The sequence below is a fragment of the Perissodus microlepis genome, chromosome 4 (genome assembly GCF_051167445.1).
Source record: "Perissodus microlepis isolate ML-2025 ecotype Zambia chromosome 4, ASM5116744v1, whole genome shotgun sequence".
Classification (NCBI taxonomy): Eukaryota; Metazoa; Chordata; class Actinopteri; order Cichliformes; family Cichlidae; genus Perissodus; species Perissodus microlepis.
The window spans coordinates 1859753-1887139 of NC_140464.1; the positions used below are offsets into that span (position 1 = coordinate 1859753).

Below are 27387 nucleotides of genomic sequence, written 5' to 3' on the forward strand. Positions count from 1 at the left end.
AAAATAATTCAGTGACGTTAAAAATCTGTTTTCCAGCAGAGATGTGGCCAAAGAGCGCAGCAGAAACTCAGCCGGTATAAATGTATTTTTACAGAACTGTCACATCTCTTTAAGCAGTGGCTCGATTATACTGAGAACACTGAGTTATAAAGATCGTGTCTTTATTTGAATACAAGCCCCTCATAACCAGAGATGGGCAGTAACGCGTTACTGTAATCCGATTACTTTTTTCAAGTAACTTGACCAACACTGCTCATAACTCCCGCTGACTGCAGGTTACAAAAGAAATAGCTTTACGTCACTTCCTAACATGCCCAGCAGAGGGCGCTGGGACACAGCGTGTAGCTCCTCCTCAGCATCGGCTCTGTGAGCTGTTCCTCCTCTGACGTCACTGTGTCACAACCAAAAGTAAAATATTTAAAAGCGTCTCTTATGTTGTACATTTTTACTGTCAGGATGTTTCTGAGCACACTCAGTCACAACATACACGCCTGTGTGTTTGTTTATAAAAGCTGCATGAACACATGTCTACCACATATACATACACACCCTACAAACCCACACCTCAACACACTCACACTGTGAAACCTTTCACACCCACTCATACAAACTCCAGACACGTTAACCATGACATCATGTCATCCCAGAGATTCTCACAAGGTGAAAGACTGAACAGTGTCGTGACCGATCCACGCTCTCTGACCCACTCCTTTGCAATCCGAGCTCAATGAATCCCAGCGGTGTCATACTGGGATATTCCCACAGCATCGTGGAGGAAAAGAAGAATCCATACATGGAAAACCTGCTCAGTCAGGAAGTGGAAGGATGACGGTTGGTGTTGAAGGGTGAAAAATGACAGATTTGACTCGTCTGCTTTCTCAGGATCCTTTTTCTGCTTTTTACTCAATGATAAAAGCTGTGAAATTCTGCAGGTTTTAACATGTTAGAGCTATCCTTCATTTCATTCATGGACTGGAACGAGAGGGACGATTTTGCAACAATGCTCTGAGTCCAAATTAATTCAGCAGCACAGAAGAAACATGAGCTCAGTGTGACACTGAAAATACAAACATGACAGCGAGCAGCTGACAAAGCAAACATCTGAGAGCAGAATTAGACTCACTAAAAACCTGCAGTGCATCCATCTTTTATATACAGTCTATATGTCCACTTTGCAGATGTTTGGTGTGTGCTGGTGTTTGGGCCACATCTGTCCACAGAAACCCGTCCAGAGTCGTAAGTGAGGCCTGCCTGTGTGAGCGTTCACTCCACCGGGATGTGCCACCCCCGCCATCAGAGCAGCGGCCCCCTCCTCATTCCTGAAAGTCAACAATAAACCACGTTTCCAGTAAGCCAGATACCTCCCCACGTCCTGCTCATCCCCATGGAGACCACTACGAGAATCTGCAGGCCTGTGTCCTCTGGCCAAACCGGGCCACCCACGAGGAGACAGAGAGCCTATATTTTACCACCAATATGGATCAAAATGTAGCCGTGCTCTCGGCTCTGTTTGCTCGGAGAGAGGACTTGGCAGCAGCGCTCGTGGATATTTGATTGGCTCAAACAGAGAAAAAAAAGCCCAGAAGAAGCCCTCGGAGGTGGCTGTGTCCTGTGTTTTACAGCCTCCGTCTTTTGTGAGCCGTGACGTCAGCGTTCCCGTCTGAGTGACACAGTAGCTTTGTTTTGGAGTTGCCACATCTCATTCACAGCCGCTTAACTCCCGAGTCCGAGGGCTGTGTGGCGGCCTTTCAGCATCCCTGATTCCTTAATCCTCTGGTTTTTAAGGAACTGAAGAAAATCGGCCATTTGTGTTCTGCTTTATGTGAATTGTTGACTTGCAAAACACGCCCTGAGGACGCCGAGTGACTAAAACACAGAGGGGCGGAAAGAGTGCCAAGCAAGGTCACGGCGAAAGGTCGGCGGCGCTGCTCACGTGGAGCAAAGGAGCAGAACAAAGGACGGCGCAGCAGAAGATGGGAACTAAAAGATGAGGAACCAACGTTTAGTCCGAGTGCAAACACAGCTCAGGCTACAACACAAATTACTGTGAAAGTTTCCAAACACAGTTTTAAATAACTTCATACTTTCTTCTTCTCCTCATATTTCTTTTATATCCACAGAGAAGTTTAGAATAATGTGGGGAAAACACAGCTAGTTGATTCAATTATGACTAAAAATTCATAAAGATGAACATGAGATTATTCGTAAGCAGTGTTGGTCAAGTTACTTGAAAAAAGTAATCAGTAACTAATTACTGATTACTTCCCCAAAAAAGTAATCCCATTACTTTACTGATTGATTAATTACTTAGTTACTTTTTAAAAACACGATTTACAACCTGAATAGGTGATAAATAGATCTTTCAGCCCAATTCTACTTTTTCTGCATAATCCATCATACAAAATGTAATCAAATGAAAAAGTCTCTTTTTAAAACTTGTTTTATTAGATTTAATCTTTTAACTTTATGCATCAAGCAAACAGTTAATTATCTGCAACATTCTCTGACTTGAAGAAATTTGTTTAACATTTAAACCTATTTTCTGCACATTCCAGCACATAAAATAAAATATTTTTTGTGTGTGTTTACACTCAGTCTTTCAAATAGATGCAAGTAAAACACAGCAGAAAATAAATAAAGTCAAAGACTAGCGGTCCTGTTGCTCTATTTTCACCTGTAAAGCAGGAGTGGGGTAGGCGGAGGTTTACCCTGGTGCAGGTGTGCAGCGGTCAGTGGAAGAATCCACGAGTTTCTCTGTGTGTTTCCCATTACATCGTAGCTACTCGGTGCTTGTTTGGAAGTTTAGGGGGTTTTTTCGCTGTAAAAAGAAGTTTTCTTCCCACGCACAACGGACACTAATGTTTTTGTCACTTTTTATGGAATCAAACTCAAAGTAAGGTCAGTACTTCCACGCTTTAAACGCTGCACGCTCATACTCTCTCCGCACTCGATATATGATCCATTGTTGATCTGCACACAGCTGTTGTCACGAATGTTGCACTCGCTTACGTCACTGTCATGAGACATTCTCGCTAAAAATCACAGTTTTAGTAACGCAGTAACGCAGCGTTCCTACGGGAAAGTAACGGTAATCTAATTACCGTTTTTGCAATAGTAATCCTTTACTCGTTACTTGAAAAAAGTAATCGCGTTACAAGTAACGCGTTACTGCCCATCTCTGTTCGTAAGCAGTAAAACGTCTCTGTGACGTTTCTTTGCACCGTCCTCCTCTGATGTGATTCATAGTAACACGAACACAATAAAAACACACTAAAGGTCCAAAAGTCTGAGAGGATGTTGAACATCTGTCATATTAATGAGGAATCTGTTGAATCTGCTCTGTGTAAAAAATCAAGACTAACATACTCCAACGTGTTTATTTACCTGTGGGTGAAAAACTGAGCGAGGCTGATAAAAACTCATCTTCACATCATTGAACCTTGTCCATCAGAAACTGTGAAATCCTGACCGGCTCTGCTTGCCCGCTCCAGAGCTTCGTAAACAGCTGGACGTCGTGGATCAGGGTGGCTGCTGAATGAGAACTAATGACCACAGCTTTAGCAGGTCAGTGCCGGAGGATCTGACTGCGCGAGAGGCCGGGTGGCGCTCGGGACGTCAGGTGTCGTATCTTTGTTTGCTAATGGATTCTAACTTTTCCCAACAACCCTCAACGTGTGTTTCAGCGCTCTCAGGAGGTCCATCTAGCTTTCAATGATCTCTGAGTCTCACTGTGCTTCAACCGGTTGCTTCGGTGCTTTAAACTGTAATATTGTGATTATTATTACAGGACGATCAGAGCCGGCAACCTCAGAGGCTTAAAAATGAGCCTGCAGTTCCTCTGATGTCCAGCAGAGGCAGCAGTGAGTCAGTCCCCATAGACTCCCATGTTAAAACTTTACAGCAGAACTAAACATGTTTACAGCCTGATACACAAACTGTTTGCATCATCAGGGGCGTGGCCTCTGTGACTGACAGGTGGCTGTAGCTGCTAGCTTCACCTGAACTGGACCTCTGGACCGTGTTTGTGCTGTTGGAGCCATATTAATGGCATCATGTGACCAATAATATGTGAGGTTGCTGTAGCAACAGACAAACAAAGCTGAGCTCCAGGTTTGTGAGTGAAGTTCAAGGATTTTTGGTCATTTCTGGATCCAAAAATCCAACATGGTGTCAGCAAATATGTAGATTTGCTTCAAAAGAGGAAGTAGGCAGGAATTTTATGTTCCTTCTTTAAATTACCCTATTTGCTTTGTCTGTAATAATCAGATTTTCTTCTTATTTCATTTAGAAGTTTGCATCAAACTGAAATCACAAGTTATTTAAATTATTTCAGTGTTTTCAGATCTTTTCTTTTCAGATTGTTCATTTGGAGTTCCAGATCAGTTTCTTAATTCAGGATTTGTGTGAAATAAACACACCATCACACTTTTATGCAGGTGTAAGAATATACTGTTTTATATTTCTGCAGCTGTTTTCAGGTAAATTCATTCACTAACAGATTACTTGGTCTTGTTTTTAGACGGACGGATGCCTGCAGTAAGATTTTAGGGGTATTTAATGTTGGAACAGCATCAGTTTGAATATTCAGACTTTTTAAAGGCCTCAATACTTGTTTGTCTCGTCTTTCACTGAAACTGCATTCCTCTGGAAAACTCTGGAGGCTTCTCCTGATCAGCAGGTGGTTTACAAGGAGTAAATGTGGGAGGAGGAGGAGTCTTCACTCTCCCTTTCCCCTTTTACTCCCCCCGGCCCTCCGTGCTGCTGTCCTGCGTCTGTTTGCATTCCTCTCAGTTAATAAGTGTTTGTCTGATCCCCAGCGGGGGGTGTAAAGATCACCCCACACAAACACAGCAGCCCTCCCCCCTCCTCAGCTCACCCAGCTGTAAAGGCGACGTTAACATCACGATAACGGGCAGGCGGCAGCGGACGTGCAGATACATGCTGAACAGATTTGAAGGGGAGGCCGTAACTCCCTCCTGATTGGCTGCAGGCTGGCGGAGGCCTGCAGTGAAACTGTTTAGGAGCTGAACTGTCAGTTTAGCTTTCCTCGAGTCAATCATTCCAGGACCGCAGACGTTATTAGATCACATATTAAACCAAACCTGGAACTAAATGTCGCTTGTGGCTTAATTTTGGGAAGATCCGGGAAAGGAGGAAGAAAAAGTCCACAGCTAAGTTAAAGGAAAACTGGATGTTTTTGCTTCCCAACTGTGAGGTCAGCATAACCTTTTCTGACCTCAGATCAATTTAGGCTGTTAATCAAGTCACAGTGACGGGCAGGGTCTTTGTCATCATCTCAAACTGGTTTCTGAAACATGACGATGAGTTCACTGTACTCAGATCTCAGTCTAACAGAGCACCTTTAAGATGGAATGGGAGAGTCTCATCGTGGATGCAGACGACACATCTGCAGCAGCTGTGTGATGATGTCACCATGGACCAAAATCTCTGAGGAAATGTTTTCAGCAGGAGGTCGGATTCTAGCAAGGTGTCCAGTGGGTGTACGTGTCTCGTAGAGCTTTGAACAGTGACGTTTGACAGTGTCGGTCCTTCTTCTTCATAACTTCAAAAACATATTCTAAAAATGTCTCGAAAGGCCAGCTTCATCCAATGATCTGCATCAGTCAGCATTTCACCACAGAGGGCTGAAGACTGACTCTCTGCACGAATTTAACCTCATCATATTCTTCAATTCGATTCAGTTCAGTTTTATTTTAGAGTGCCAAATCCCCCTGGTAGCAAGCACAGGCGACAGTAGGACAGAAAAACTCTGTTTTAACAGGAAGAAACCTCCAACAGAGCCATGCACAGGCAGGGCGGCCATCTTTATCCTGTTGGGGATCAATTAATCTAAATAAAAGTGAAGCAGTGACGAAACTGTTCATCGTGACTCCAACACTGGCCCGTTTCCTCGTTCAGTTCATTAAAGGCCGACGAGCCACATCCAGCACAAAACGGTGCTATGTGGCGCAGCTACCAGTGCTTCATTGCTTCATTAACTGAGTACGTGAAGAAACACGAATGAATTCATTGTAAAAACGAGATCAGGTGTAAACGTGTCGGGGATGCTGCATCAGACACGAAGCCTGGTGTGTGAAAGGATCTTTGAAAGGCTGCAGGCCTGCAAACGGAGCCAGACCTTTCTTCGGTTTCACAGGACGGTGATGAAGCTCACTGCTGTGTGAAATCCAAGATCGGCCAGCTCCCTTTAAAAAGGTCCGACTGATAGCATTGGGATAAAGAGCTGGATGCTAAAGAGCGCTGCCAGAAACATCCGACTGTGAGCTGTTTGGGAAACGTCGTGGAGGGCCGGCTTCTCGCTCTGTCCCACGTCCACTCTCATCAACTCAGCCTGTGATGCATCCAGAGAAGCCTCTTTGCTGGGGGGGAATGGACGGACTTCAGACCGATGCAGTAAACCCCGACTGTGTGAGCAGCGAGGGGGTCCGAGGCTTGGACCGGGCCTGACCGGGGTGTTGTCGCCTCGGCAGCTCACCTATTGACGGCAGAGTCTAAGATATGCAAAGCAGCAGCATTTGAAAGCTTTCCCTCTGCTGTGAGGCGAACAAAGAAATAAAGAAATCAAATTAAAGATTGGAAAGCAGCGAGTGAGGAGCGGGAACGAGAGAAGAGCATCTGTGGTGCTTGTGCAGCGTGCCAAGCTTGATGACTGCTGAGAAATGGAAAAAGAAAGGCGTCATTAAAAGACGGAGCGAGGTGGAGGGAGGGTGCTACGCCCTTGTTTGCCCGGGGTGGTATTTCCTGCTCTCATTGAGGCCGTCCAAGTCCTGCAGCTGGCTTTAGTGAGGCTCCCTCCCAGCATTGAGAGGCAGGCCCGGGCATGCCCGGCCAAGGTCAAACTGTAGCCGCCAAGAACGCCGCTCCCCCCCCGCCCGGCTCTGTTTATGTTTGTTTTTCAGTCCGTCCCCCCCGCCTCCACCTCCCCTCTGGCTCCGGACATTTCCACACAGGTATCAGGTGACCCTTCCTCCTGCACATCTTCCCTCAGTATCAGTGTCCAGCTCATCTGTGTGCGTTACCAACGCCATAAAACCAAACTGTTTCCATGTCTCCAGACTTCTGCTGTTTGTGCAGGAACCGGTGAACCTGTGAGCAGCTTAACACTTGCAGTTTTTGGACCATCGTCGCATGAGATGACGACCTGCTGCAAGTGAAGGAAACAATGCTCGTGGCTGGTGTGAAATGTCATGTAAGCCGAGAGTATGTTTGGTAACTGACTCGGGTATTTAGAGAGCATTGTCCTGTCACTGCAATGAGTCACCAACCTTTATGTTACCTGGACAGCAGAATGCTGCGGAGCCCTCGAAGACAACAATGACAGGAAGTTAGATAAGAGAAACTCCATCCATCCATCCAGCAGTCCATCCATCCATCAGTCCACATCTCCACGGCCTCTGAGGATGCTGCACAACCTGACACCCACCGTGCTTTTATAATAATAACTTTATGTTGTTTTTTTTTATCACTTTTCAAAACACATGGTTACAAAGTGCGAGACAGTTTGAATGAAACTGGACACTAAAGATAAATGTACAGCAACCACATGTCTGATATTGCGTTGGGCCCCCTGACCCATCGGGGCATGGACGCCACCGTGAGGTATCTGCACCCAGATGTTAGAAACTGATCCTTTGGGTGTTTCCCAGGTGAGCGTGCACCTGGTCGTCCACATGATGTCATCGGATCAGGGCACCTTCTTCCACTGCTTTGTGCTCCAGTTCTGATGCACACATCAGCGGTGGGCGGGGGTCAGCGTGGGCCCCCTGATTGTCTGCAGCTCAAATGTAACCGTGTCTTGGTGATATCAATTAGTAACTTATTGTAGGGTTTATAAACTAAATAAGAGACAAAAGATTAGAATTTCTCTCATAACAAAATCAAAGAGACTTTTTATCTTTGGCACCTTTTTATGTGTAAAGCTATGAGTGAATCGCTCCACTGCTCAGATGGACGGTCAGGCCGGCTCTACTGACCCCCCCGAGCTTCATGTTCAGTGAGTCAGGTGTAAGTTTAGAAAAGCTGATATTATTTTACAGTTTTTGCCCGTTGCTTGAACACATTTTGAAAACTTCGCTCATTGTACCAAAACACAAGTAAACATGACACAAAACTGGGAAATATACCATTCACATCTGTGCCAAATTGAAACTCTGCTGTCAAAACCTAACATTCCTTTGTTAAAATGTAACTCTGTTGACAAAATGACACATACTTGCATCACATGCAAACACTTACAGATCAGGGGGAACACACTAGTCTACTTTATATAAAACACTGCAGTCTTTGATTTTCATTGTTTATTCAGAAGCCATATTTTCAGGAGACACATTTTCAAACAACCAAAAAAGCAAATAGGCCTACTCAATATTGTACATTGCAGTACCATGAATTCAGATCAAGCAAAAAAAAAAAACCAAAAAACCCCATAATACAGTAATAGAAAAAAACACTATACTGTAAACACAAAAAATCTTGACAATTGTGCATACGTGGGCTCATGGATCCCGCCGTCTGTTGGGGTCTGGCCACAGGACCTCATCGACATCGCAAGCAATGTCTTCTCCCGCTGGGCACCGGGGAAAATATCCTCTTGCATGTCGAAACCATCCATGGATTGCTGTCACCTGAATGTCGCCGCAGGCCTGTTCCATTGCCTGCAGAAGAGCCATGCGGGCATGTGGTTGGCGGTCAGATACACGCCATCTCCAAGCCTAAAAAATTCCTCTATAGGGTTTAAAAACGGTGAGTAAGGGGCAAGTATACCACTTCAAGTTGGCTGTGGTTGGAGAACCAGGCCTGGACCAGAGCAGCCCGATGGAAACTGACATGATCCCATATCACCACAAACCTGGGCTGATCTGCTCTGTTCTGTACAACTATATCATGGAGAGCATCTAGAAATGTGAGTATATGTTGGCTATTGTATGGACCTAGTTTTGCATGATGATGCAGAAGCCCTCGAAGGCTTATGGCGGCACACAATGTGATATTTCCCCCGCGCTGCCCTGGGACGTGCACAATTGCCCTTTGGCCAATTACATTACGACCCCGTCGTCTTGTTTCGCACAGGTCGAATCCAGCTTCATCAATGAAAATGAATTCATGAGGCTGTGCAGCTCCATCCATGGCCAAGATTCTCTGTAAAACAAAGAGAACATATTACTGCACTACAGTGCTACACATACAGGACCCTCACCCATCACACAGGTACCTGTGTAGCTCTCAGGATGGATCCATGTGGTACTGATATGGTACATATTCAGCTGCTACTGCATTTCACCAATAGGGTATTGTCCATGTAAAGGACAGTTACACGTACCCGTACATATTCAGCTCGAAGTCCTTTGACCCTGTCACTGTTCCTCTCAAATGGGACTCTGTAGAGCTGCTTCATGGTGATGCTGTGTTTTCCCAAGATGCGTGTGATGGTGGTGATGCTCACATGGTTTAGGTTGTTGAACACTTGCCTGTCTGCAAGTATTTGCTTTCGTAGCTGGTGGAGACGGATGGCATTGTCTGCCCCCACTAGGTCCACAACGGCGAGTTCCTGCTGTTGTGTGAACAGGCGTTGGCGTCCTGCCCCAGAAGGTCTTCGAGTCATTCTAGAGAAATACAACCACATACTGTCATCGCTTTGCTTATTTTCTTACAGTACTTTACTGTATATACTGTATCATCCACTGTACAACACTGTACTTCAATATAAGTAATCATGGTATGTTTCACAGAAACGACCACTTTGGCTGCAAAAGGAGCATTAGCACCCTGCAATACCCTGTACACTTGATATGGTGATGTGATATACTGTAGAACAGTGCTATGAAAACCATCTGAGTAGAGTAGAAGGTAGAGAGGTGAAGACAGACCTGCTTTCTAGTCTGAATGTTCTTATTACAGATGCCACTGTGAAGCGGCTTAGATGTGGGTGGACTCTCTGCCCAGCTTCCCTCATAGTCAGGCCGTGGTTGATGACATGGTCCACCAAAGTTGCTCTTATATCATCAGAAATATGGGTCCGTGCATGGCCTCTTCGACCTCCTCCTCCTCCTCCTCCTCCTCCTCTTGCTCTCCCTCCATCCATGCTTGCAAAGTTCTTGAATTGGCTAAACTGAGGGCTTTTTGTAGTTGGCTAATTGGTGTTCAGTTTTGCAAGTAAGTGCCTTCAGGTGTGTATTGAGTGGTTGCAATTACCCGATGTGTTTTGTATTTTGGATACATGTGTTTTCCAAATGGCACCCTGAAATTTCATTTTGTGAACGAAGTGTCTTATGTATGAAATAGAGTGTGGTATGCAGGACCATGTGTGTTGCATAAAGGAGTAAGTGTGTTGCATAATTGCAACTAGGGTGCAAAGCAGCGCTTTTGTTTAAGGTATGTATGTGTTTGAGGTATGGTAACAAAAGCTTCAAGTTGTGTTACTTTAGTCTAAGCATGGGTTTATAGTGTTCAAGCAACGGGCAAAAACTGTAAGTCGTCCTGAAAAAACAGCATCTGTTTGAACAGGTTCCACAAAACTCTGGTTTTAGTCTCGCTGGTATTTCATGGTATGAGTCGTTTCGGTTAAATTAAATATGAGCTCAGTGATGGATTAAAATCAACATTTGTGCTGGTGCCATATGGATGTGACGAGTTCAGGGTGTGGAGGTCAGGGCAAAGATTTGTAGGTCATTGTGTGCAGGATCTTCAGGAACACTGTGTGTGTGTGTGTGTGTGTGTGTGTGTGTGTGTGTGTGTGTGTGTGTGTGTGTGTGTGTGTGCGCATGCGTGTGTGTGTGCGTGTTCTTTGTCAGGAAGACACAGTCTGAGGGGTAATCCGACATCCATCACAGCCTCAGTGAGCAACACACTCTCTGTGTAACAACAAGGAGACAAAGGGCAGGGAAACAGTGGGAGGGCCTCTTCATTCATGGTGCCGGGCTGGGAGACGTCCTTTTGTCGCGGCTTCAGAGGAAAGAATGAGGCAGCAGAGGACCAACATGACACAGCTGTTTGTGGAGTGACCAGTACAACTCCGCAGAGAGCTCAGAAGCTTCTAGAGGAAAAACACGGCGCTCCGACGAGCTCAGCACACGCTCCTGCTTTCACGATCCTGCATTAATTTTGTGAATTAATTTTAGTTTTTTTGAAATGCAAGGAGAAAACGTACTTTCTAACGTAAAATAATTACACACACTTTATTGCAGCACGTACGTGTGTGTGTGTGTACAGACGAGATTTCAGCCCTGCTTCAAAGCTTCAGCATGACAGGACAACCTCTGGGAATATCGCACGATCTGATATCGTCGGGTTGGTGTTGTTCCAGGATCAACAAAGTAAATGTTGTTCCAGGATCAACATTTCAAGTGGCCAATCAGAATGTTGTGACGTCATACTTTTGTGACTTCGGGAAAAACCGCCGTAAAACAAAAAACTGTACTTAAGCTGCAAGACAGCGCCTCTGTCCGCCGATCAACGGACCCTGACCCTGACCCTTTAATAAACGCTGAGCAGAATTGATATTGTCCTTGCAACATTGGAATTTCATAAATGCACGAATGGCTTGGCGCGCCAAAGAATAACATCACAACAATGTGATTGGTCACTTGCAATGTTGATCCTGGAACAACATTTACTATGTTACATTGATAATACTTTATTCAACATTTACTATGTTGTTCCAGGATCAACACCAACATGAGGATATCAGATCATCTGGGAAGCACTGAGTATCATAACCACAACAAATATGGCTGATGTTAAAAGCATGTGCTCCGTATTCTCCCCGGCACTCATCCCTGATCGCTGGGCTCCACTTTCATGTCACCTGCTTCATATTAAACTCATTTATTTAAACTTTCTCAAACAAGACATTAACATGTTACGTCCGCACAAGGATTGATTGATTGATTGATTGATTGATTGATTGATTGATTGATTGATTGATTGATTGATTGATTGATAATACTTTATTCATCCCGAGGGAAATTGGGTTAGGGCTGCCAGCCATGCCAGCTCCATCTTCATCATCATCATCATCAAGGAAAATAAAATAAATACATAGAAATAAATAGTGTACAAATAAAAACTACACAAGAGTTGTGTCTACTGTTTACAAATGGTTGCTATATACAGTAAATACTCTGAGAATATGTAAATATGTAGATATTGTTCAGTGAGAGCTATAAATGTCACCAAACCTGCCTTATAGCTGTTTATTTAGCTTACAGTGCATTTTATTTAAAATGCTGACTGATGTGCTCTTTGGGTGTTTCAAACCTGATCACAGGTGTTTTCACAGCATAGTCTGAGCAAACAGACGAGCAGCCCCTAAAAGCTGAGAGCCACTCTGTTTGATTTTATGGTGTTGATTTTTCATGCGCTGCTGTGACAATAAGATAAGACGTGTCTTCACATGTTTCAATGCAACACAAACAGCAGGAAGACGGAGCAATAAATATCACATCAGGTGACGGAGAAGCTGCAGCAGTAAAATGCTTTCTATGTGTTTACTGAGCCACCGGCACTCTTCCATTGTCCTGATGAGGAGTTTGCATGTAAGTAAGTCACCTGTTGACTGTGGAGGGGCAGAAATGAGTGTTGGTACCTCCGATCGTTGATTTAATGACGTGCATCTCGGGCAGATCTTCAAGGCTCATATCAGCATGTGAGATGGGTCACTGTTCAAATCCAGTTAGAGCACATGAAAGGTGTCCTTTATACCTACATTGTGATATCAGAGTCATCTTCTAGCCATGATTTAATCTGGATCAAAATCATTTTCACACCATTTTTTTTAATCAGTAATTTTGTTACAAGCAGTGTAGAGGTGCTGGAGAGATGACATTTTCAGGAGCTGAGCTGAGCAGGTGAAAGGAGAATCACACAGTCTGTAGAAGTAAAACCAAAGAGGAAACCCAACAAACACAAGGAAACATGGAGGAATCAACATACACGAAACAGAGAGCTGATTAACTAAAGAGAACCCCAGATCATCACGTATATATGTTTGGCTGTTAACCGAAAAAGTTGGTGGTTCGAGCCCACCCAGGGATGCCAGAAGAAGGCTTGAGAAATACCACGGGCTCAAAGAAAAGCTGGAGAAGATGTGGAGGGTGAAGGTAACAGTGGTCCCAGTGGTAATCGAAGCACTAGGTGCAGTGACTCCCAAGCTAGGCCTAGGAACAGCTAAGATACTATGCAGGACCCTCAAGCTCCCAGGCCTCTGGTAGAGGACCCGAGCTTGAAGGATTGACCGCCCATGGGGCGATCGGGGAATTTTCACCAGGAAAACTAAAGCAGTAAAAATCAAACAGAAAGTGTAATTCAAGAATGCAGGAACTGAAACTGAGACTGTCATAACATGACTCCAACCATCCATCCATCCATCCATCCATCCATCCTTCCATCCAGCCATGCATCCATCCATCCTTCCATGCATGCATCCATCCATCCTTCCATCCATCCATCCATCCATCAACCATCCATCCATGCATCCATCCATCCTTCCATGCATGCATGCATCCATCCTTCCATCCATCCATCCATCCATCCATCAACCATCCATCCATCCATCCATCCATCAACCATCCATCCATCCTTCCATCCAGCCATGCATCCATCCATCCATCCATGCATCCATCCATCCTTCCATGCATGCATCCATCCATCCTTCCATCCATCCATCCATCCATCAACCATCCATCCATCCATCAACCATCCATCCATCCATCCATCCATCCATCCTTCCATCCATCCATCCATCCATCCATCCTTCCATCCATCCATCCATCTATCCATCAACCATCCATCCATCCTTCCATCCATCAACCATCCATCCATCCATCAACCATCCATCCATCCTTCCATCCATCCATCCATCCTTCCATCCATCCATCCATCCATCCATCCATCAACCATCCATCCATCCTTCCATCCATCCATCCATCCTTCCATCCATCCATCCATCCATCCATCAACCATCCATCCATCCTTCCATCCATCCATCCATCCATCCATCCATCTATCCATCAACCATCCATCCATCCTTCCATCCATCCATCCATCCATCCTTCCATCCATCCATCCTTCCATCCATCCATCCATCCTTCCATCCATCAACCATCCATCCATCCATCAACCATCCATCCATCCATCCTTCCATCCATCCATCCATCCATCCATCCATCCATCCATCCATCCTTCCATCCATCCATCCATCCATCCATCCATCAACCATCCATCCATCCATCCTTCCATCCATCCATCCATCCATCCTTCCATCCATCAACCATCCATCCATCCATCAACCATCCATCCATCCATCCTTCCATCCATCCATCCATCCATCCATCCATCCATCCTTCCATCCATCCATCCTTCCATCCATCCATCCATCCATCCATCTATCCATCAACCATCCATCCATCCATCCATCCATCAACCATCCATTCATCCATCCATCCATCCATCCATCCATCAATCCATCCATAATGCTATTAACCTAAACCCCTCAACATCAACCATTTCATAGAAATCATTGTATTTGTCCAAACAATTTTTTAAATTAAAAATGTCCACATATTTAATTATTTTCTGTGTAAATCTGGAAAGTTCGATCTGTTGATATTTTTGTTTATGTGGTACGGACTGTAATATTTACTCAATCCAACATGAAAGTTGAATAAAAATACAATTTTCTTTGTTTTTGTGACAAAAAAAAATTAAAGTTAAGAGAATTGTGTCTTTTATTTTTGCATTATTATGAAATATGATGATATACTGTTCAGAAATTACCACTATTTGTCTTTTGCAATGTGAATTTTTTTTTAAAATATGTGCTCAAATATGCTACTTTGCAAAGTGATGCATTTTTTAAAATATTTTTACTAGCCTGAGGTGTTATGTGTCCCAAATTACAGATGCTGATTTACTTTGATATAAAGATGAGTGAAAAAAATCAGACTTTTATCTTTAATGGTTTTTGAGATATTCATGTTCAAACGTGAGTTTCAGTGTGCAAAACAATGGCCTGTAAGTGGCTCAAAGGAGCATTGTTCAGAAACATCTAAGAAAGTATTTGGTAAAGGAAGCTAAAATCTCACAGCAATCACTATATTTGTTCAAACTTTGGACCATATAGTCTTCATGCAAATGATGGAGCAGGATTTGAGGTGGAGCGACTGTCTTGAAGTTGCATGGAGTCTTACTTTCACACTGTGAGTATTTTCAAAGTTATGGGGAGAAAACATTTTTCATTTTTTAATTTGTGTAATTTTCATTAGTGAGCCCTCATAAAGGGACCCATAGATCCTGATGCTGCTCCATGAACTCCTCCATGAACTCGCAGATGCTTCTTAAGGTGGAAATGATATTTAACAAAGAGAAAAGAGTGGAACAAGCATGCCAAAACTCTCGTTTAAGCAGGATTTAAAGCAGGACTTTTCCTTGTAACGGCATGTTGTTAAATTGATATATTGGTACTTTTACATAAGTAAAGGATCTGAAGAATTCTTCCTGTGCCATTGCACTTTGGGGGTCTGTTCTCTGGAGCCTCACTTTGGTGAGGTAAGTGAACTTTCACAAAAACCCCGCTGCAATAAATCTGGGGCTCCATCCACACCATCCCTCCTCAGCCCTAATCAACCCGACAGCCTCCATAGCACCAGGAACAGACCGTCACCCATCCCCGCTCCCTCCAGTCCTACATGACAATGGTACCAGCAGTTACCCCGGCAACAGGCTTTTCATTAGCTGTGTGAAAAAAAGATGTATTCCCCGCCGCTTCTCGTCTGTCCACCGTTTCACATCTTGCAGATAAGCTGCAGATCCCTCATTCGGCAGTGCAGCTTGCAGGAGTGGAGACATCCTGACTGCTCACAAGAGCTGAGACTGACTAAACCTGAGCTCAGAGCACCCGGACAGTCACAGGCTGACCAGGTGCTTCGTCGTGAAATCTCACTCGAGTGTCATTGTTGTGTTGCACCGTTGTCTGCGCTGAATGTGAAGCATCCAAAAACATGTCAAGATGGCTTTTTTAAATGTCGTAATGGTGTCAGCTGCTGGTTTCAAGTCTGCTAGTTTGGGAAGGACGAGGCGGTCCGTGCTTTACCTCGTGATCCACATCCTGAGGCTTCAGAAACCGTCAGGTCTGTGAACCTGCCAATTATCATCCCTGTCAGCTGTGTCAGAACTAAATGCTTTCGATCATATTTTACAATCATATAAAACAAGAAAATAAGGGAAAATCTTCACATACAAGGAACTATTAATCTGAGGTTAATGAGGTTGATGAAAATGAGGTTTTCTAATCTAAATGATTAGAAAACCTCATTTTCTCTGAGGTTTTGGGAGGCACCCTGCTCTCTTCTGCTGAAGCCTGCTGTAAGTGGCTGCATCGTCAGCCCGGCCACATCGGGTGTTGGCGTTTAGCACTTTCAGTTTGCAGCGTTTCTTGTTGGAAGAAGCGGCGAGGGTTAGCGTTTCAGCAGGTGGCTCCTCTTACCTGCAGCCGTCAGCAGGGCCGGAGAATAATACCTGCATCAGGTTACCACAGCATCTCATCTAACCAGCCTGCTGCATTATAATTATGAGCCCTGCGATCCAGCTGGAGAGCTCCGTCCAGCAGGTAATAGCACTGCGGGGGGCCTACATGGAGCTCTGGCTGGGGGGGGGGGGGGGCAGCAGCTCCCCTTTCCAGGAAAAAGGCTGCGGGGCTGGGCATGAAGCTGCAGGATCCTGCTCTTCCACAGGAGTGTTGGGTGTCCATCATGCAGAGGTGTAGCGTTACAGCACTTTATCTTTTCCCTTCATCCCTCTGCCGTCATTACCTCATCAGTGACCACAGACAGACACGCTCGCTCACAGAGAGCCCGTCTGTTCACGACCCCGGGGGGGGGGGGGGGGGGGACGCAGGCTTCTTAAATTCTACGTATTTGCATTTGATTACTGCGGCTATTCATCTGATGCTCTGAACGCGAGCCACCTAGCTAATCTGCGGCAGGGTCAGAGAGTGACGGTGTGGTCTACAGCGGGGCAGACAGGCCGTGATATATGGGGCCGTGGGACACTTGTCCCCGTTAGACCCCACACCGCCCCAATGAGGGACCACAGATCTGAGCTTCATGGGGAACAAGAGTTTGACTGAGCACAGACAAAGCCCTGAAACAGAAACCCAGCCACCCCCCGCTACTATTACCCATCTACTGCCTGAACACACCGAGAGCCCCAAAAGAGACGAGCAGGAAAAGAGCAGCGTAAATCTCACGCCCAGGCGCACTAAAGCAGAGGGGGGTGAGGGCTGAAACAGACAGCGAGCAGGAGAAAACAAGACGTACCACGTAGCCATGAAACAGCCCCGGAGGCATGCTCACAATGACAACGTGCTGATGATTAGCAGCTCAGCACGGCGACTGTTTCAGATTACCCTGTTTGCTCATCCTGATGGTCATTTCATTCAGGTCATAAGCCAATAAATGTGGTAAAACTGCACCATAAATTAAAATACATCTTAATGAAAAGTCTCAAATTATAATATTTCATCCTGAGGGGAACATGAAGTCCTGAGAAAAAAAAGCTGCTGATGGATTTTAAATATAACAGAGGACCAAAGTCATTTAAGGTTATCCTCGGGCGCTCAAGAATCGGACCCATGTAAACAGAAACGCTAGATTTTAAAAATCAATTTAAACCAACTAAAATAATTTTAGTGATCTTGGAAACTACAGTAAAATAAAATTACAGCAGAAATATCTGTGGATTTGGTATTTGTTAACTTGTTTACTGTCTGATGAGGGTTTAGTCCACTGCTTTTAAAATGTTCTGTTCATACTGTGATATCCAGACTGAATAAAAAACATACTAAAACTGTCAATGTAACGAAATATTTTCAAATAATAAAAGCTAAAGCTGAAATAATAAATAAAATAAAATACAAACTAACGAGAAGCCGAATCCTTCAGCATCCATAAAGTAGATCGTAGAAAATAATACTCTTGGAAAATATCAAATGCGCAGAGCTTCGTGGAAAATGGCACGAAGCTTTGCATGAATCTTCATCACATCCATCCAACAGCTAAGGATGGGGTTCATCCTCAGGGAACAAACCACTACTCCTTACAGACTGATCTGTTGAGTCGATAGGACACAGCATAAGTGAAAGTCTATCAGAAAATCACTCAAATGTATCCTGCAGAAACCAAGAATATCCAGACAAAACATCAGGGCTGTCCTGTTCCCATTTGAATGCCTCGACCATCACAGTCATAGACCGGCTGATGAAAAAGAAAAAGCTCTTTTATGAATATCTGTAGAAACTATCATCACAATCCATCCAGAGTGACTGTTTTAAGAGAAACACTTCCTCTTTCATAACCACCAGCCTTAGGATTCACCCTCGGGGGACTTTGAATGAGTTATGTACCAATCCAACAAGCAGGAGTTGATGTATTTTAATAAATGAGTGAAAGCTTGGTCTGGTTGTGGTCATGGCATCACCAAAATTATTTGAGTTAAAGCTCAAGTGTCACAGCAGTCCAGACGGTTAGCATGCAGGAAGTCACCCTCTCAGGACCACAAATGCCTTTCCAGACTTTACACCTCTGCATTATTTAGAGATAAGAAACAGAATAACTGTGCTACAGATTAGCTGTTACAGTTGAGATCATTAAGATTCACCCTCTGGGGACCACGAACATCTGAACATGCCAGAGAAATCCCCACCAGAGCCGTGGAGCTGTTCTTCTTAGACGATAACCTCATGGTTGGACTAGAGAAAAGTTAAAGATTCAAAAGTCATTTTGATTGTCCTCTGGGGACCACGAATGCCTTTAAAACATTTCAGCCTTTACACTAACTTTACGTGTTACTGGATGAGTGAGAGGCTTGGAGGTTTTTGATGGAAGAGTTTATCCTCTGAGGACCGTGAACTGCCTTTTTTGGCAGTCAAACTGAAAGAGCCTTCATGACTAAAAATGAGGAAATGTGTCAAGTAGACAGGCGAGATGCAGTAAAACATTTTTTATTGTCAAAGAAAAGTGGAAAAATAAAATAAAAACAAAAAGGTAGAAGAATACATGAGCGTTTAAACATCAGCATAGAACCAATCATGAGGTAAGATCCCATTATTGTGGTTTAAAGTGTTATTTGATTGAGACGAGCTAAAACACAACCATAGCTGGTTTTACTGAGAGTCCCTCGAGTGTATTCACACCTCAGAATACAGAAAACAGTGAGCCTGGTCTCTCTGAAGTAAACAGCATGAATGGACTCCAACAAATGACTGTAACATATAACAAATATCACTGTACAATGATTGCACTTTCACACATGTTTAGAGAACAGTTACTGCATCTCAGCAGTTAAAGACTGTCCCCGTCCTTATGCAGCGTGATTTGGTTTAGTCTGAATCCAGCGAGCTCTTTTGTTCCCGTCCAGCAGTTCCCCAACTTTATCGCACACCAACACAAAAACATTTCCTCATTGCAGTAAAACGCGCACGGCCGCCCCGTCGAGTCCCAAGTGTTGTTCTTGGCACATAGAAGGTCAGGTATTCATTTACAAGCCACCGTGGCCTCTTTAAACTGTGCATTTTAAGCTCCTAATGGTTCTTTGTTGGAGAATTTTGCCTCAGGCTGCTTTGTGTTTATTTTAACTTTTACACCGCGAAGCTGTGACGCATCCTCTGCTGCGTTTCTTTATATCTACCGGCTACAAAGTCACAGGAAGGAAGAAAGAAAGCCGTTACTTCTACAAGCCATATACATCAGTCTGTTTTTCTGGAAAAAGTTAAGCTAACATGAATCATTTGTTAAAGTTGTGCTAGTTCATTCTGAAAATAAAGAGTTAGTACCAAAAAATCCCACGCCAAAAAAAGAAAAGAAAACTAAATGAGTAAATCACATCTACACAGAACATAATTTGGCAAAAATCTCATCATCAGTCTGTCGTAGCATTACTCCTGATTCCACTTTAACAATTAAAAAAAAGTCTTAGTTGATCAACTGTTCACTGAAAATATCTTTCAGGCAACATGATCTCCTTTTTCACAATAAAACACTTTCGTGACGTAAACAGAGACCATGTTGTGTCGTCTGTAAGGCCTGGTCACACCAGAGATCAATTTATTCCAATAAAATTGTGCCGATTGGTGGATTCATGCTGTTAGCTGTTTATTTCTGAAAGAAAATGTGGACCTCTCTGATCAGATGGAGTGGCTTTGGTTGCCGGTGGATTGCATAAAATAAAAGTTGTGCTTTATCGCCAAAACCAACTCAATGAAAAGCCATATGGTCTCTGATTCCAGTTAGCGTCGCACTTCTCACAGTTTCATTACCGCTTTGTGAGTAGTTGACGTGTGTTTGCAGACAAGTTCCATGCAAACTGCTGGTGGGAGGAGCAACCTGCTAGCAACCAAAGCAAGCACAACAAGGTTGTGGTGTGGCATTGTGTTCCTATTCTAAGTAATTTCACAATATCAACTGCCAGAAACCACATGCAGCCAAATCCACACTTTTCCGTAGTGGTAAACCGAGTATAAAACATAATGAACTGTCAATGTTTTTGTGTAGTTTTGAGAGAGTTTATTTTGGGGGTTCTCATCTTCCTGTTACGATTGAGTGGACTAGTGACTGGCTAACTTATTAGCATTATCTGTAGGAGCTCTATGTAAGAACATAAATGTTTGAATCAGTTTGAATGGACATTAAACTAGAAATAAAGTCTACTTGCATTTAGCTCCAGCATCTTTAAACTACACCCTCCCTAACAGCTCAATGATTGGCCAACTTCTGGAAGCTTACTGAAGGGCAGCAATCAGTGCTTGTGAGGGGTAATGACCGCTGGAAATGTAGTTTAAACAAATGTTTACATCATTATGTGAAACTCGTTTAGCAGGAACACCGTCCACCCCTGGCCCCGTGTTCTCACAAACACACGAAGGGAAACATGACGCTAAAATTACCGTGCTACCTTCTGGTGTGTCCAGGCCTTCACTCTGAAAACTTTCATTTCACAAAAAAAAAGGAAAAAAACATTCAGTGTAGTTTCTCTGTGGAATATGAACTGCTGCTGTACATTGTGGCATCATTGTTCGGTAGGCATTGAGTGTTTATTTCCAGCATTGAACCTGCGTAAAAATGTTTCTCTAAAAATACTTTAAACATCTTGAAAAGGACGGTTACGCTTGCATGAGGATAAAAAAAGAGTATTTTATTCCCAAGTTGTGTTGAGAAGCGTTCTTAGTTTGTAAGACGACCTGGAAATTATTCCTCAAAGGAGGGTGTCCATCCTGCTGCTGGGGTCCCCACCCAATGAGTCCTCGAGCCCAAACAGCTGGTCTAAGTTGACGGTGGCGCTACAGAGGAAATCACTGCGGCCGTGATCCTCCTCCTCCTCTGGCCAGGGGTTCTCCAGGAAGGCTGTGGCAAGGAAGGTCTCCTCATCAAAGTCAGACATGTTGTTACTCCTCTCTGCCTCTGCTGAGCCTGCAGGGGCTTCAACAGGAGAAATGTGGGTTCCCCGCACTGTTAGGTCCTCCTCTTTCATGATGGGGCTCAGAGGCTCACCACCTTCCAAACTGAGCTCCCCGCTGAGGGCAGAATCCAGAAGGGCGTCCCAGTCGAAGTCCCCCTTCAGAGGTCCAATCTCCTTCTGTTCATCCATGGAGAGCAGAGGGGAGCTGGACCGACGGGGGGCTTTGGCAGCACCATTTCTAGAGCCCTGCTTCCTCTTGAGCCCACTCCTTCCCCTGACCATCGGCCAAGACCCCAGCATGGTCCCCTCAGCCAGATGGGGGTCCCAATTCTGATCAGCCCCCGTTGCCTCTTCGAACTCTCGAAGAAGCCTTTGGGACTCTGGGTTGACGCAAAGCCCGATCTGCCCTCTGGGCTGAGGCTGCATGTTCACCCTGAGTCTGTTCCGCAGGGCCGGGTTGATCTGGACGGGCGGCATTCGTCTCTTCTTGTAGGCACCACTCAGGAGGCGCTCAGCGTACTGCGGGTCAATCTTCCAGAAACCCCCCTTCCCGGGCTCGTCCTTCTGCCGCGGCACCTTGATGAAGCACTTGTTGAGCGAGAGGTTGTGTCGGATCGAGTTCTGGAAGGAGGAATGTATATTTTAAATAACAGCTCACACACTGTCTTCATTCAGCTCAGATCATCAGATTGATGTTGCTCTTATTTGTGTTCAGCACATTTGAAGCTGCAGCCTGGCTTAACAGTTAGCTTAGCTTAGCATAATGGTAGTAACATGTTTACAAAAACTGTTTCAGTCTGTGTAGATAATTTCCCCCTTCATAACTGTACAAGGGAGAATGTTTGGATAACTCTGGATTACAGTTTGCATTATTAGAGGCGTGGCCGCTGTGACTGACAGGTGTATGGTGACACAGGCGGCTGTCTGCTAGGCTTCTCCTCAGCTAGCTAGAGACCCTGAACTAAATCTCTGGACCATGTTTGTGCTGTTGGAACCTTTTGGAGCCTTTTGAATTATCTAACCAATAATATGGATGCTGTGAAGTTACTGCACTAACAGACCGTCCAACAGGTCTGAGCTCCAGTTTTAGTGAGTGAAATTCTAGGACTAATTGGATGTTACTAAAAAGCCAAAAAGAATTCCTAAATGTTCATGCTAAGAATAAATGGCAGAGAAATCTCCTTTAAAGTAATACAGGTACATGTGTACTATATCTGAAGTCCTTTTTTGCCTTAAGCCAGGAAATCAGGGAGCCAAGGATGTCAGGTTGGAGCTGATCCCAGTATGCTGCCTTTAGCACACCTGCTAAACCTGTGAGCTAACCTGCCCGCTCATGTTTCCTTTTATGATCCTTTAAAATGAATCTTAATTTAAAATTCTTTTATTTTCAGGCATCCTTCCATTTTTGGCTTGGGTAACAATATTTACATCTTTATTTTAACACACATGAGTTGCTATAAAGTTGCTGGTATGTAGCTTTTTAGGTTCAGATACCTTTAAGTGTCTTTTCAGCAACAGACTTTAGCTTTTTGTGGTGCAGGAAGTACAGCTAGCAGAGCATTGTAGTCAGTTATAATGTGCTGTGTATCCTTGCGTTCAACCATCCAGCCCCTCTCCACTCAGGTCTAAACAGAGCGCTGACCCTGTGACCTTTGTTAAATATTATCTGCCCCATGTACTGCCTTACAATAACAAAATGCTCTGAAATGTCTGAGGCTGAAACTCTGGGAGTGCAGCGAACGGCTTCATCAATCATTGATCCAACAGAATTAAAGTTTTCTGAAAAACTGCTGCTGCCTTCATGAGAAAGAATCTGCTGCGGTTACTCCTACTGAGCTGATTTCAGGTATTATGCTGCTTAAAAAAGGAAAACAAAAAGTGCAATCCTGTTAAAGTTTGAGTGTCTTAGTGTCAACTAATCCACATCAGTTATTAATTACACACAAAGCCAAGTGGCAGCAGGCCCAGACCTCTGTTCTCAAACAGAAACACATCCAGCTGTGATGTGACCTGAGAGAAACTCATTTTCACACAATGAGTGCAGCAGGTGGCACATCCTGTCTCAGGTGGACTGCCTCTGTGTGTGTGTGTGTGTGTGGGGGGGGGGGGGGGGGGGGGGGGGGGGGGGGGGGGGGGGGGGGGGGGGGGGGGGGGGGGTCCGTTACCTGCCAGGTGGGGTCAGCATGGCGGTAGTAGCAGAAGTTGTCGGTGATCCATTTGTAGATGCAGGACAGCGTGATCTTGCTCTTCTTGCTGGCCTGCATGGCCATGCAGATGAGGGTGGCGTAGGAATACGGTGGCTTGATGTGCGCGTTGGTTTTGTAGTCCACGTCGTCCGGACAGTGTCCGTGCGCCACGATGCCGGGCAGTGGTTGCATCCTGCTGTAGGCCGCCGCCGTGGGCTTCCCCGGGGTCAGCGGCATCCCGATGGAGGCCGGGTCCCCGGCCAGGGGGGAGGCTGGCGCATCAGAGCCCAGCTGCTGGTGGCCGAACAGGTGGTGCTGGTGGTGCGTGTGATGCGGCACGTTGGTGCCGAGGATGGAGAACTCCTGCAGCCACTGCAGGCTGGTCAGGCTGTCGTCCAGGCTGACGGAGCAGCTGCTGCTGTCGGTGCCGCTGACTCCGTCCCGCTCCTCAGCCTGAGCCGCCGCAGTCACCACCTCCTCCTCCAGACCCACGGAGCCTTCGGCCCACGGGTCGGCACAGCTCAGGGACAGCATGGCTCTCTCCTCTGTGTCAGCTACTTCTCCTCCTCCTCCTCCCTCTGTTACCTCCTGACAGGACTGTAAATACACACCCGACACTTCAGCGAAGGCCAGAACAATGACCCGAGAACAGCTCTGTGTGCGCGCAAAGGGACACGCATTCAATCCACATCCACGCATTCATGCCCGACACCCACTCAAAGCAACAGCTCAGCGTTAAGTCACTCTGACACCACAACATCTTTCTTCAGGATGTGGACAAACTTTTTCTCACACACACACACACACACACACACTCAAACATGCACACACACACACACAAACATGCACACACACACACACAAGCACACACACACACAAACATGCACACACACACACACACACACTCAAACATGCGCATACACACACACACACAAACATGCACACACACACACACACACAAACATGCACACACACACACACACACACACACACACAAACATGCACACACACACACACACACACACACACAAACACACACACAAATATGCACACACAAACATGCACACACACACACACTCAAACATGCACACACACACACACACACACACACAGTCGCACTCGCGCTCGCGCACGCACGGGTCTCAGTTGTCGCGTCCTGTTTTAATAAAGTTTGGATTTTTTCCGCTTTTTGGACTTTTATAAGTTTTTACGCGCAGTAAAATCCGCAGATTTGCGCTTCTTGTACTCCGATCGATCAAACTCTTGAAGGACTTTTGAACAGTTCTTGTGTGATTTCTACATTTCTGTATTGATTTGCTTGCTGAGAGAAAGAGGATAAATGACCTTCGGAATAAAGATCCAGACTCACCTTTGAGCTGCGCCCGTTGAATCCACACTGATGGAGGCCGAGTGTGAGTCTGCGCACCTGCTGCTCCACACGGAGACCTGGGGAGGAGTCCTGCTTCTCCTGCTCCGCGGAGGTTTGTGGCGGCTGTCAGCGCGCTGCGGGCTCCAGTTTAATACCTGCTGCAGGAGGTTTGACCGGCAACCATAGAAACGCTACACCCCCTGTAAACAGCTCCGCGCGTCTTCATTGGCCTCCCCGTTTCTATGGCGCTTCATTTTTAATCACGCTCAAGTCAACTGTGGCCGCGGGTTCTCAACCTGAGGCCCGGGGCCGCTCCGGGGGACCTGCTGGGACTTTTACTGCAGGATTATTGCAGTTTTATTAAAAGCAAACTCCGCGTGACTTTTTCTTTCTTTAAAAACATATTAAATCAGGATGGAAGCTCAGGTCCTGCTGCTCCAAGGCCACGATGCACCATCCACCCACACATCCATCATTTCTATCATATTTAATACCGCACTTATTACTCCTCTGCATTCAGGACAGATTAAGACTCCATATTATTAAGTCTTCCAAAAAGCTTTGAAAAAGTAAAACCAGATTTTCTGTTGTCCTGCTGCTCTGAACAGTCTGAGCATGTGGAGCTTCATAAGGGATAAAGTATTTGACTGATTTTAATTTCTTTGAGATGAAGATTTTACATTTAAAACATGAAAATAAAGTCTTTTAAAACTATACAGTAGACCCGATTATTGAAAATAAAAATGTTTCCTCTGTAAACGTTTCAACTGCCGATGAAACTTTTTACACTCAAACAACAGATTTAAATCAAGAAAAATCTTTTTTCTCGTCATGAACTGGAACTTTCATAAAATATTTCCCCAATAAATCTCTAAATTTGTCAAAATAAAGAAACAACAATAACAAAAAAAATCTAAAAACCTGAAAGTAAATTTTGTGTGTTAATCAATCAAGCAAAACTTTATTTATATACACTTTTTATACAATAAAGCTGTAACTCATAGTGCGCACACACACATTCACACACACATACACTACACTCATGTAGCATCACAGCAGGACTGTCTTTGGAAACACTGAGATACAAAATAATAACTAACACTGAAACATAAAGGGAACTAAGGTGAAAGAATAAAGACATTATATAATTAAAGCAGAGTTTTAACATTTAAACAAATAATACAATGAAAATATCACAATGAATTAATAGAAGGTGAATTAAAATTTTGAAAAAGAGTCAAAAAATTAAAAAGGATCTAAACAGTCTGAGCAGCCCTCGGGTCATCAGGTGGACTCTTCCATAAACACGGAGCTTATTAAGTCCATAATAATGCCATATTACCTCTATAATAACTGTATGATAACTCTATAATAACTCTATGTTAACTCTATAATAACTGTATGATAACTCTATGATAACTCTATAATAACTCTATAATAACTCTATGATAACTCTATGATAACTCTATAATAACTCTATGATAACTCTATAATAACTCTATGATAACTCTATGATAACTCTATAATAACTCTATAATAACTCTATGATAACTCTATGATAACTCTATAATAACTCTATGATAACTCTATAATAACTCTATGATAACTCTATGTTAACTCTATAATAACTCTATGATAACTCTATGTTAACTCTATAATAACTCTATGATAACTCTATAATAACTCTATAATAACTCTATGATAACTCTATGATAACTCTATAATAACTCTATGATAACTCTATGATAACTCTATAATAACTCTATGTTAACTCTATAATAACTCTATGATAACTCTATAATAACTCTCTGATAACTCTATGATAACTCTATAATAACTCTATGATAACTCTATAATAACTCTCTGATAACTCTATGATAACTCTATAATAACTCTATGTTAACTCTATAATAACTCTATGATAACTCTATAATAACTCTCTGATAACTCTATGATAACTCTATAATAACTCTATAATAACTCTATGTTAACTCTATAATAACTCTCTGATAACTCTATAATAACTCTATAATAACTCTATGATAACTCTATAATAACTCTCTGATAACTCTATGATAACTCTATAATAACTCTATAATAACTCTACGATAACTCTATGTTAACTCTATAATAACTCTATGTTAACTCTATAATAACTCCCCACAAATCTTCTGAAAACAGTTGAGAGTTCATTTGAGACGCGACCAAAAGGAGAAAATATTAAAAAGTGTTTGTTTGGTTTTGACGGGGGAACATTTGATCGTCTTCAATAACAGAAACAGTTTGTGGAGAAAAAGGACCCGCTGTTCAAAGTGCCCACCTCCCTCCCTCCACCTAAAACACTTCCACAGGATACACCTGTGC

General features: G+C 44.1%; 1 protein-coding gene and 1 pseudogene across 2 annotated transcripts; both read right to left on the minus strand.

The window, feature by feature from the left end:
- Positions 1-8732: 8732 nt before the first annotated feature.
- Positions 8733-10055, minus strand: LOC146387965 (uncharacterized; annotated as a pseudogene).
- An 8944-nt stretch (positions 10056-18999) lies between these two features.
- On the minus strand, positions 19000-25956 carry foxj1a (forkhead box J1a). Of its 2 annotated transcripts, XM_084925021.1 has the most exons (3): positions 25024-25956; positions 23634-24251; positions 19000-22089 (listed from the first exon to the last, which is right to left on the minus strand). In XM_084925021.1, exons 2-3 carry the CDS (start codon positions 24186-24188, stop codon positions 21265-21267), a joined length of 1380 nt encoding a protein of 459 aa, XP_084781147.1. In that variant the 5' UTR covers positions 24189-24251; positions 25024-25956; the 3' UTR covers positions 19000-21264. The 2 variants fall into 2 exon arrangements, with proteins under 2 accessions (XP_084781147.1, XP_084781146.1); XM_084925020.1 differs by lacking the exon at positions 25024-25956 and having other exon boundaries at positions 23634-24469.
- Positions 25957-27387: the final 1431 nt, after the last annotated feature.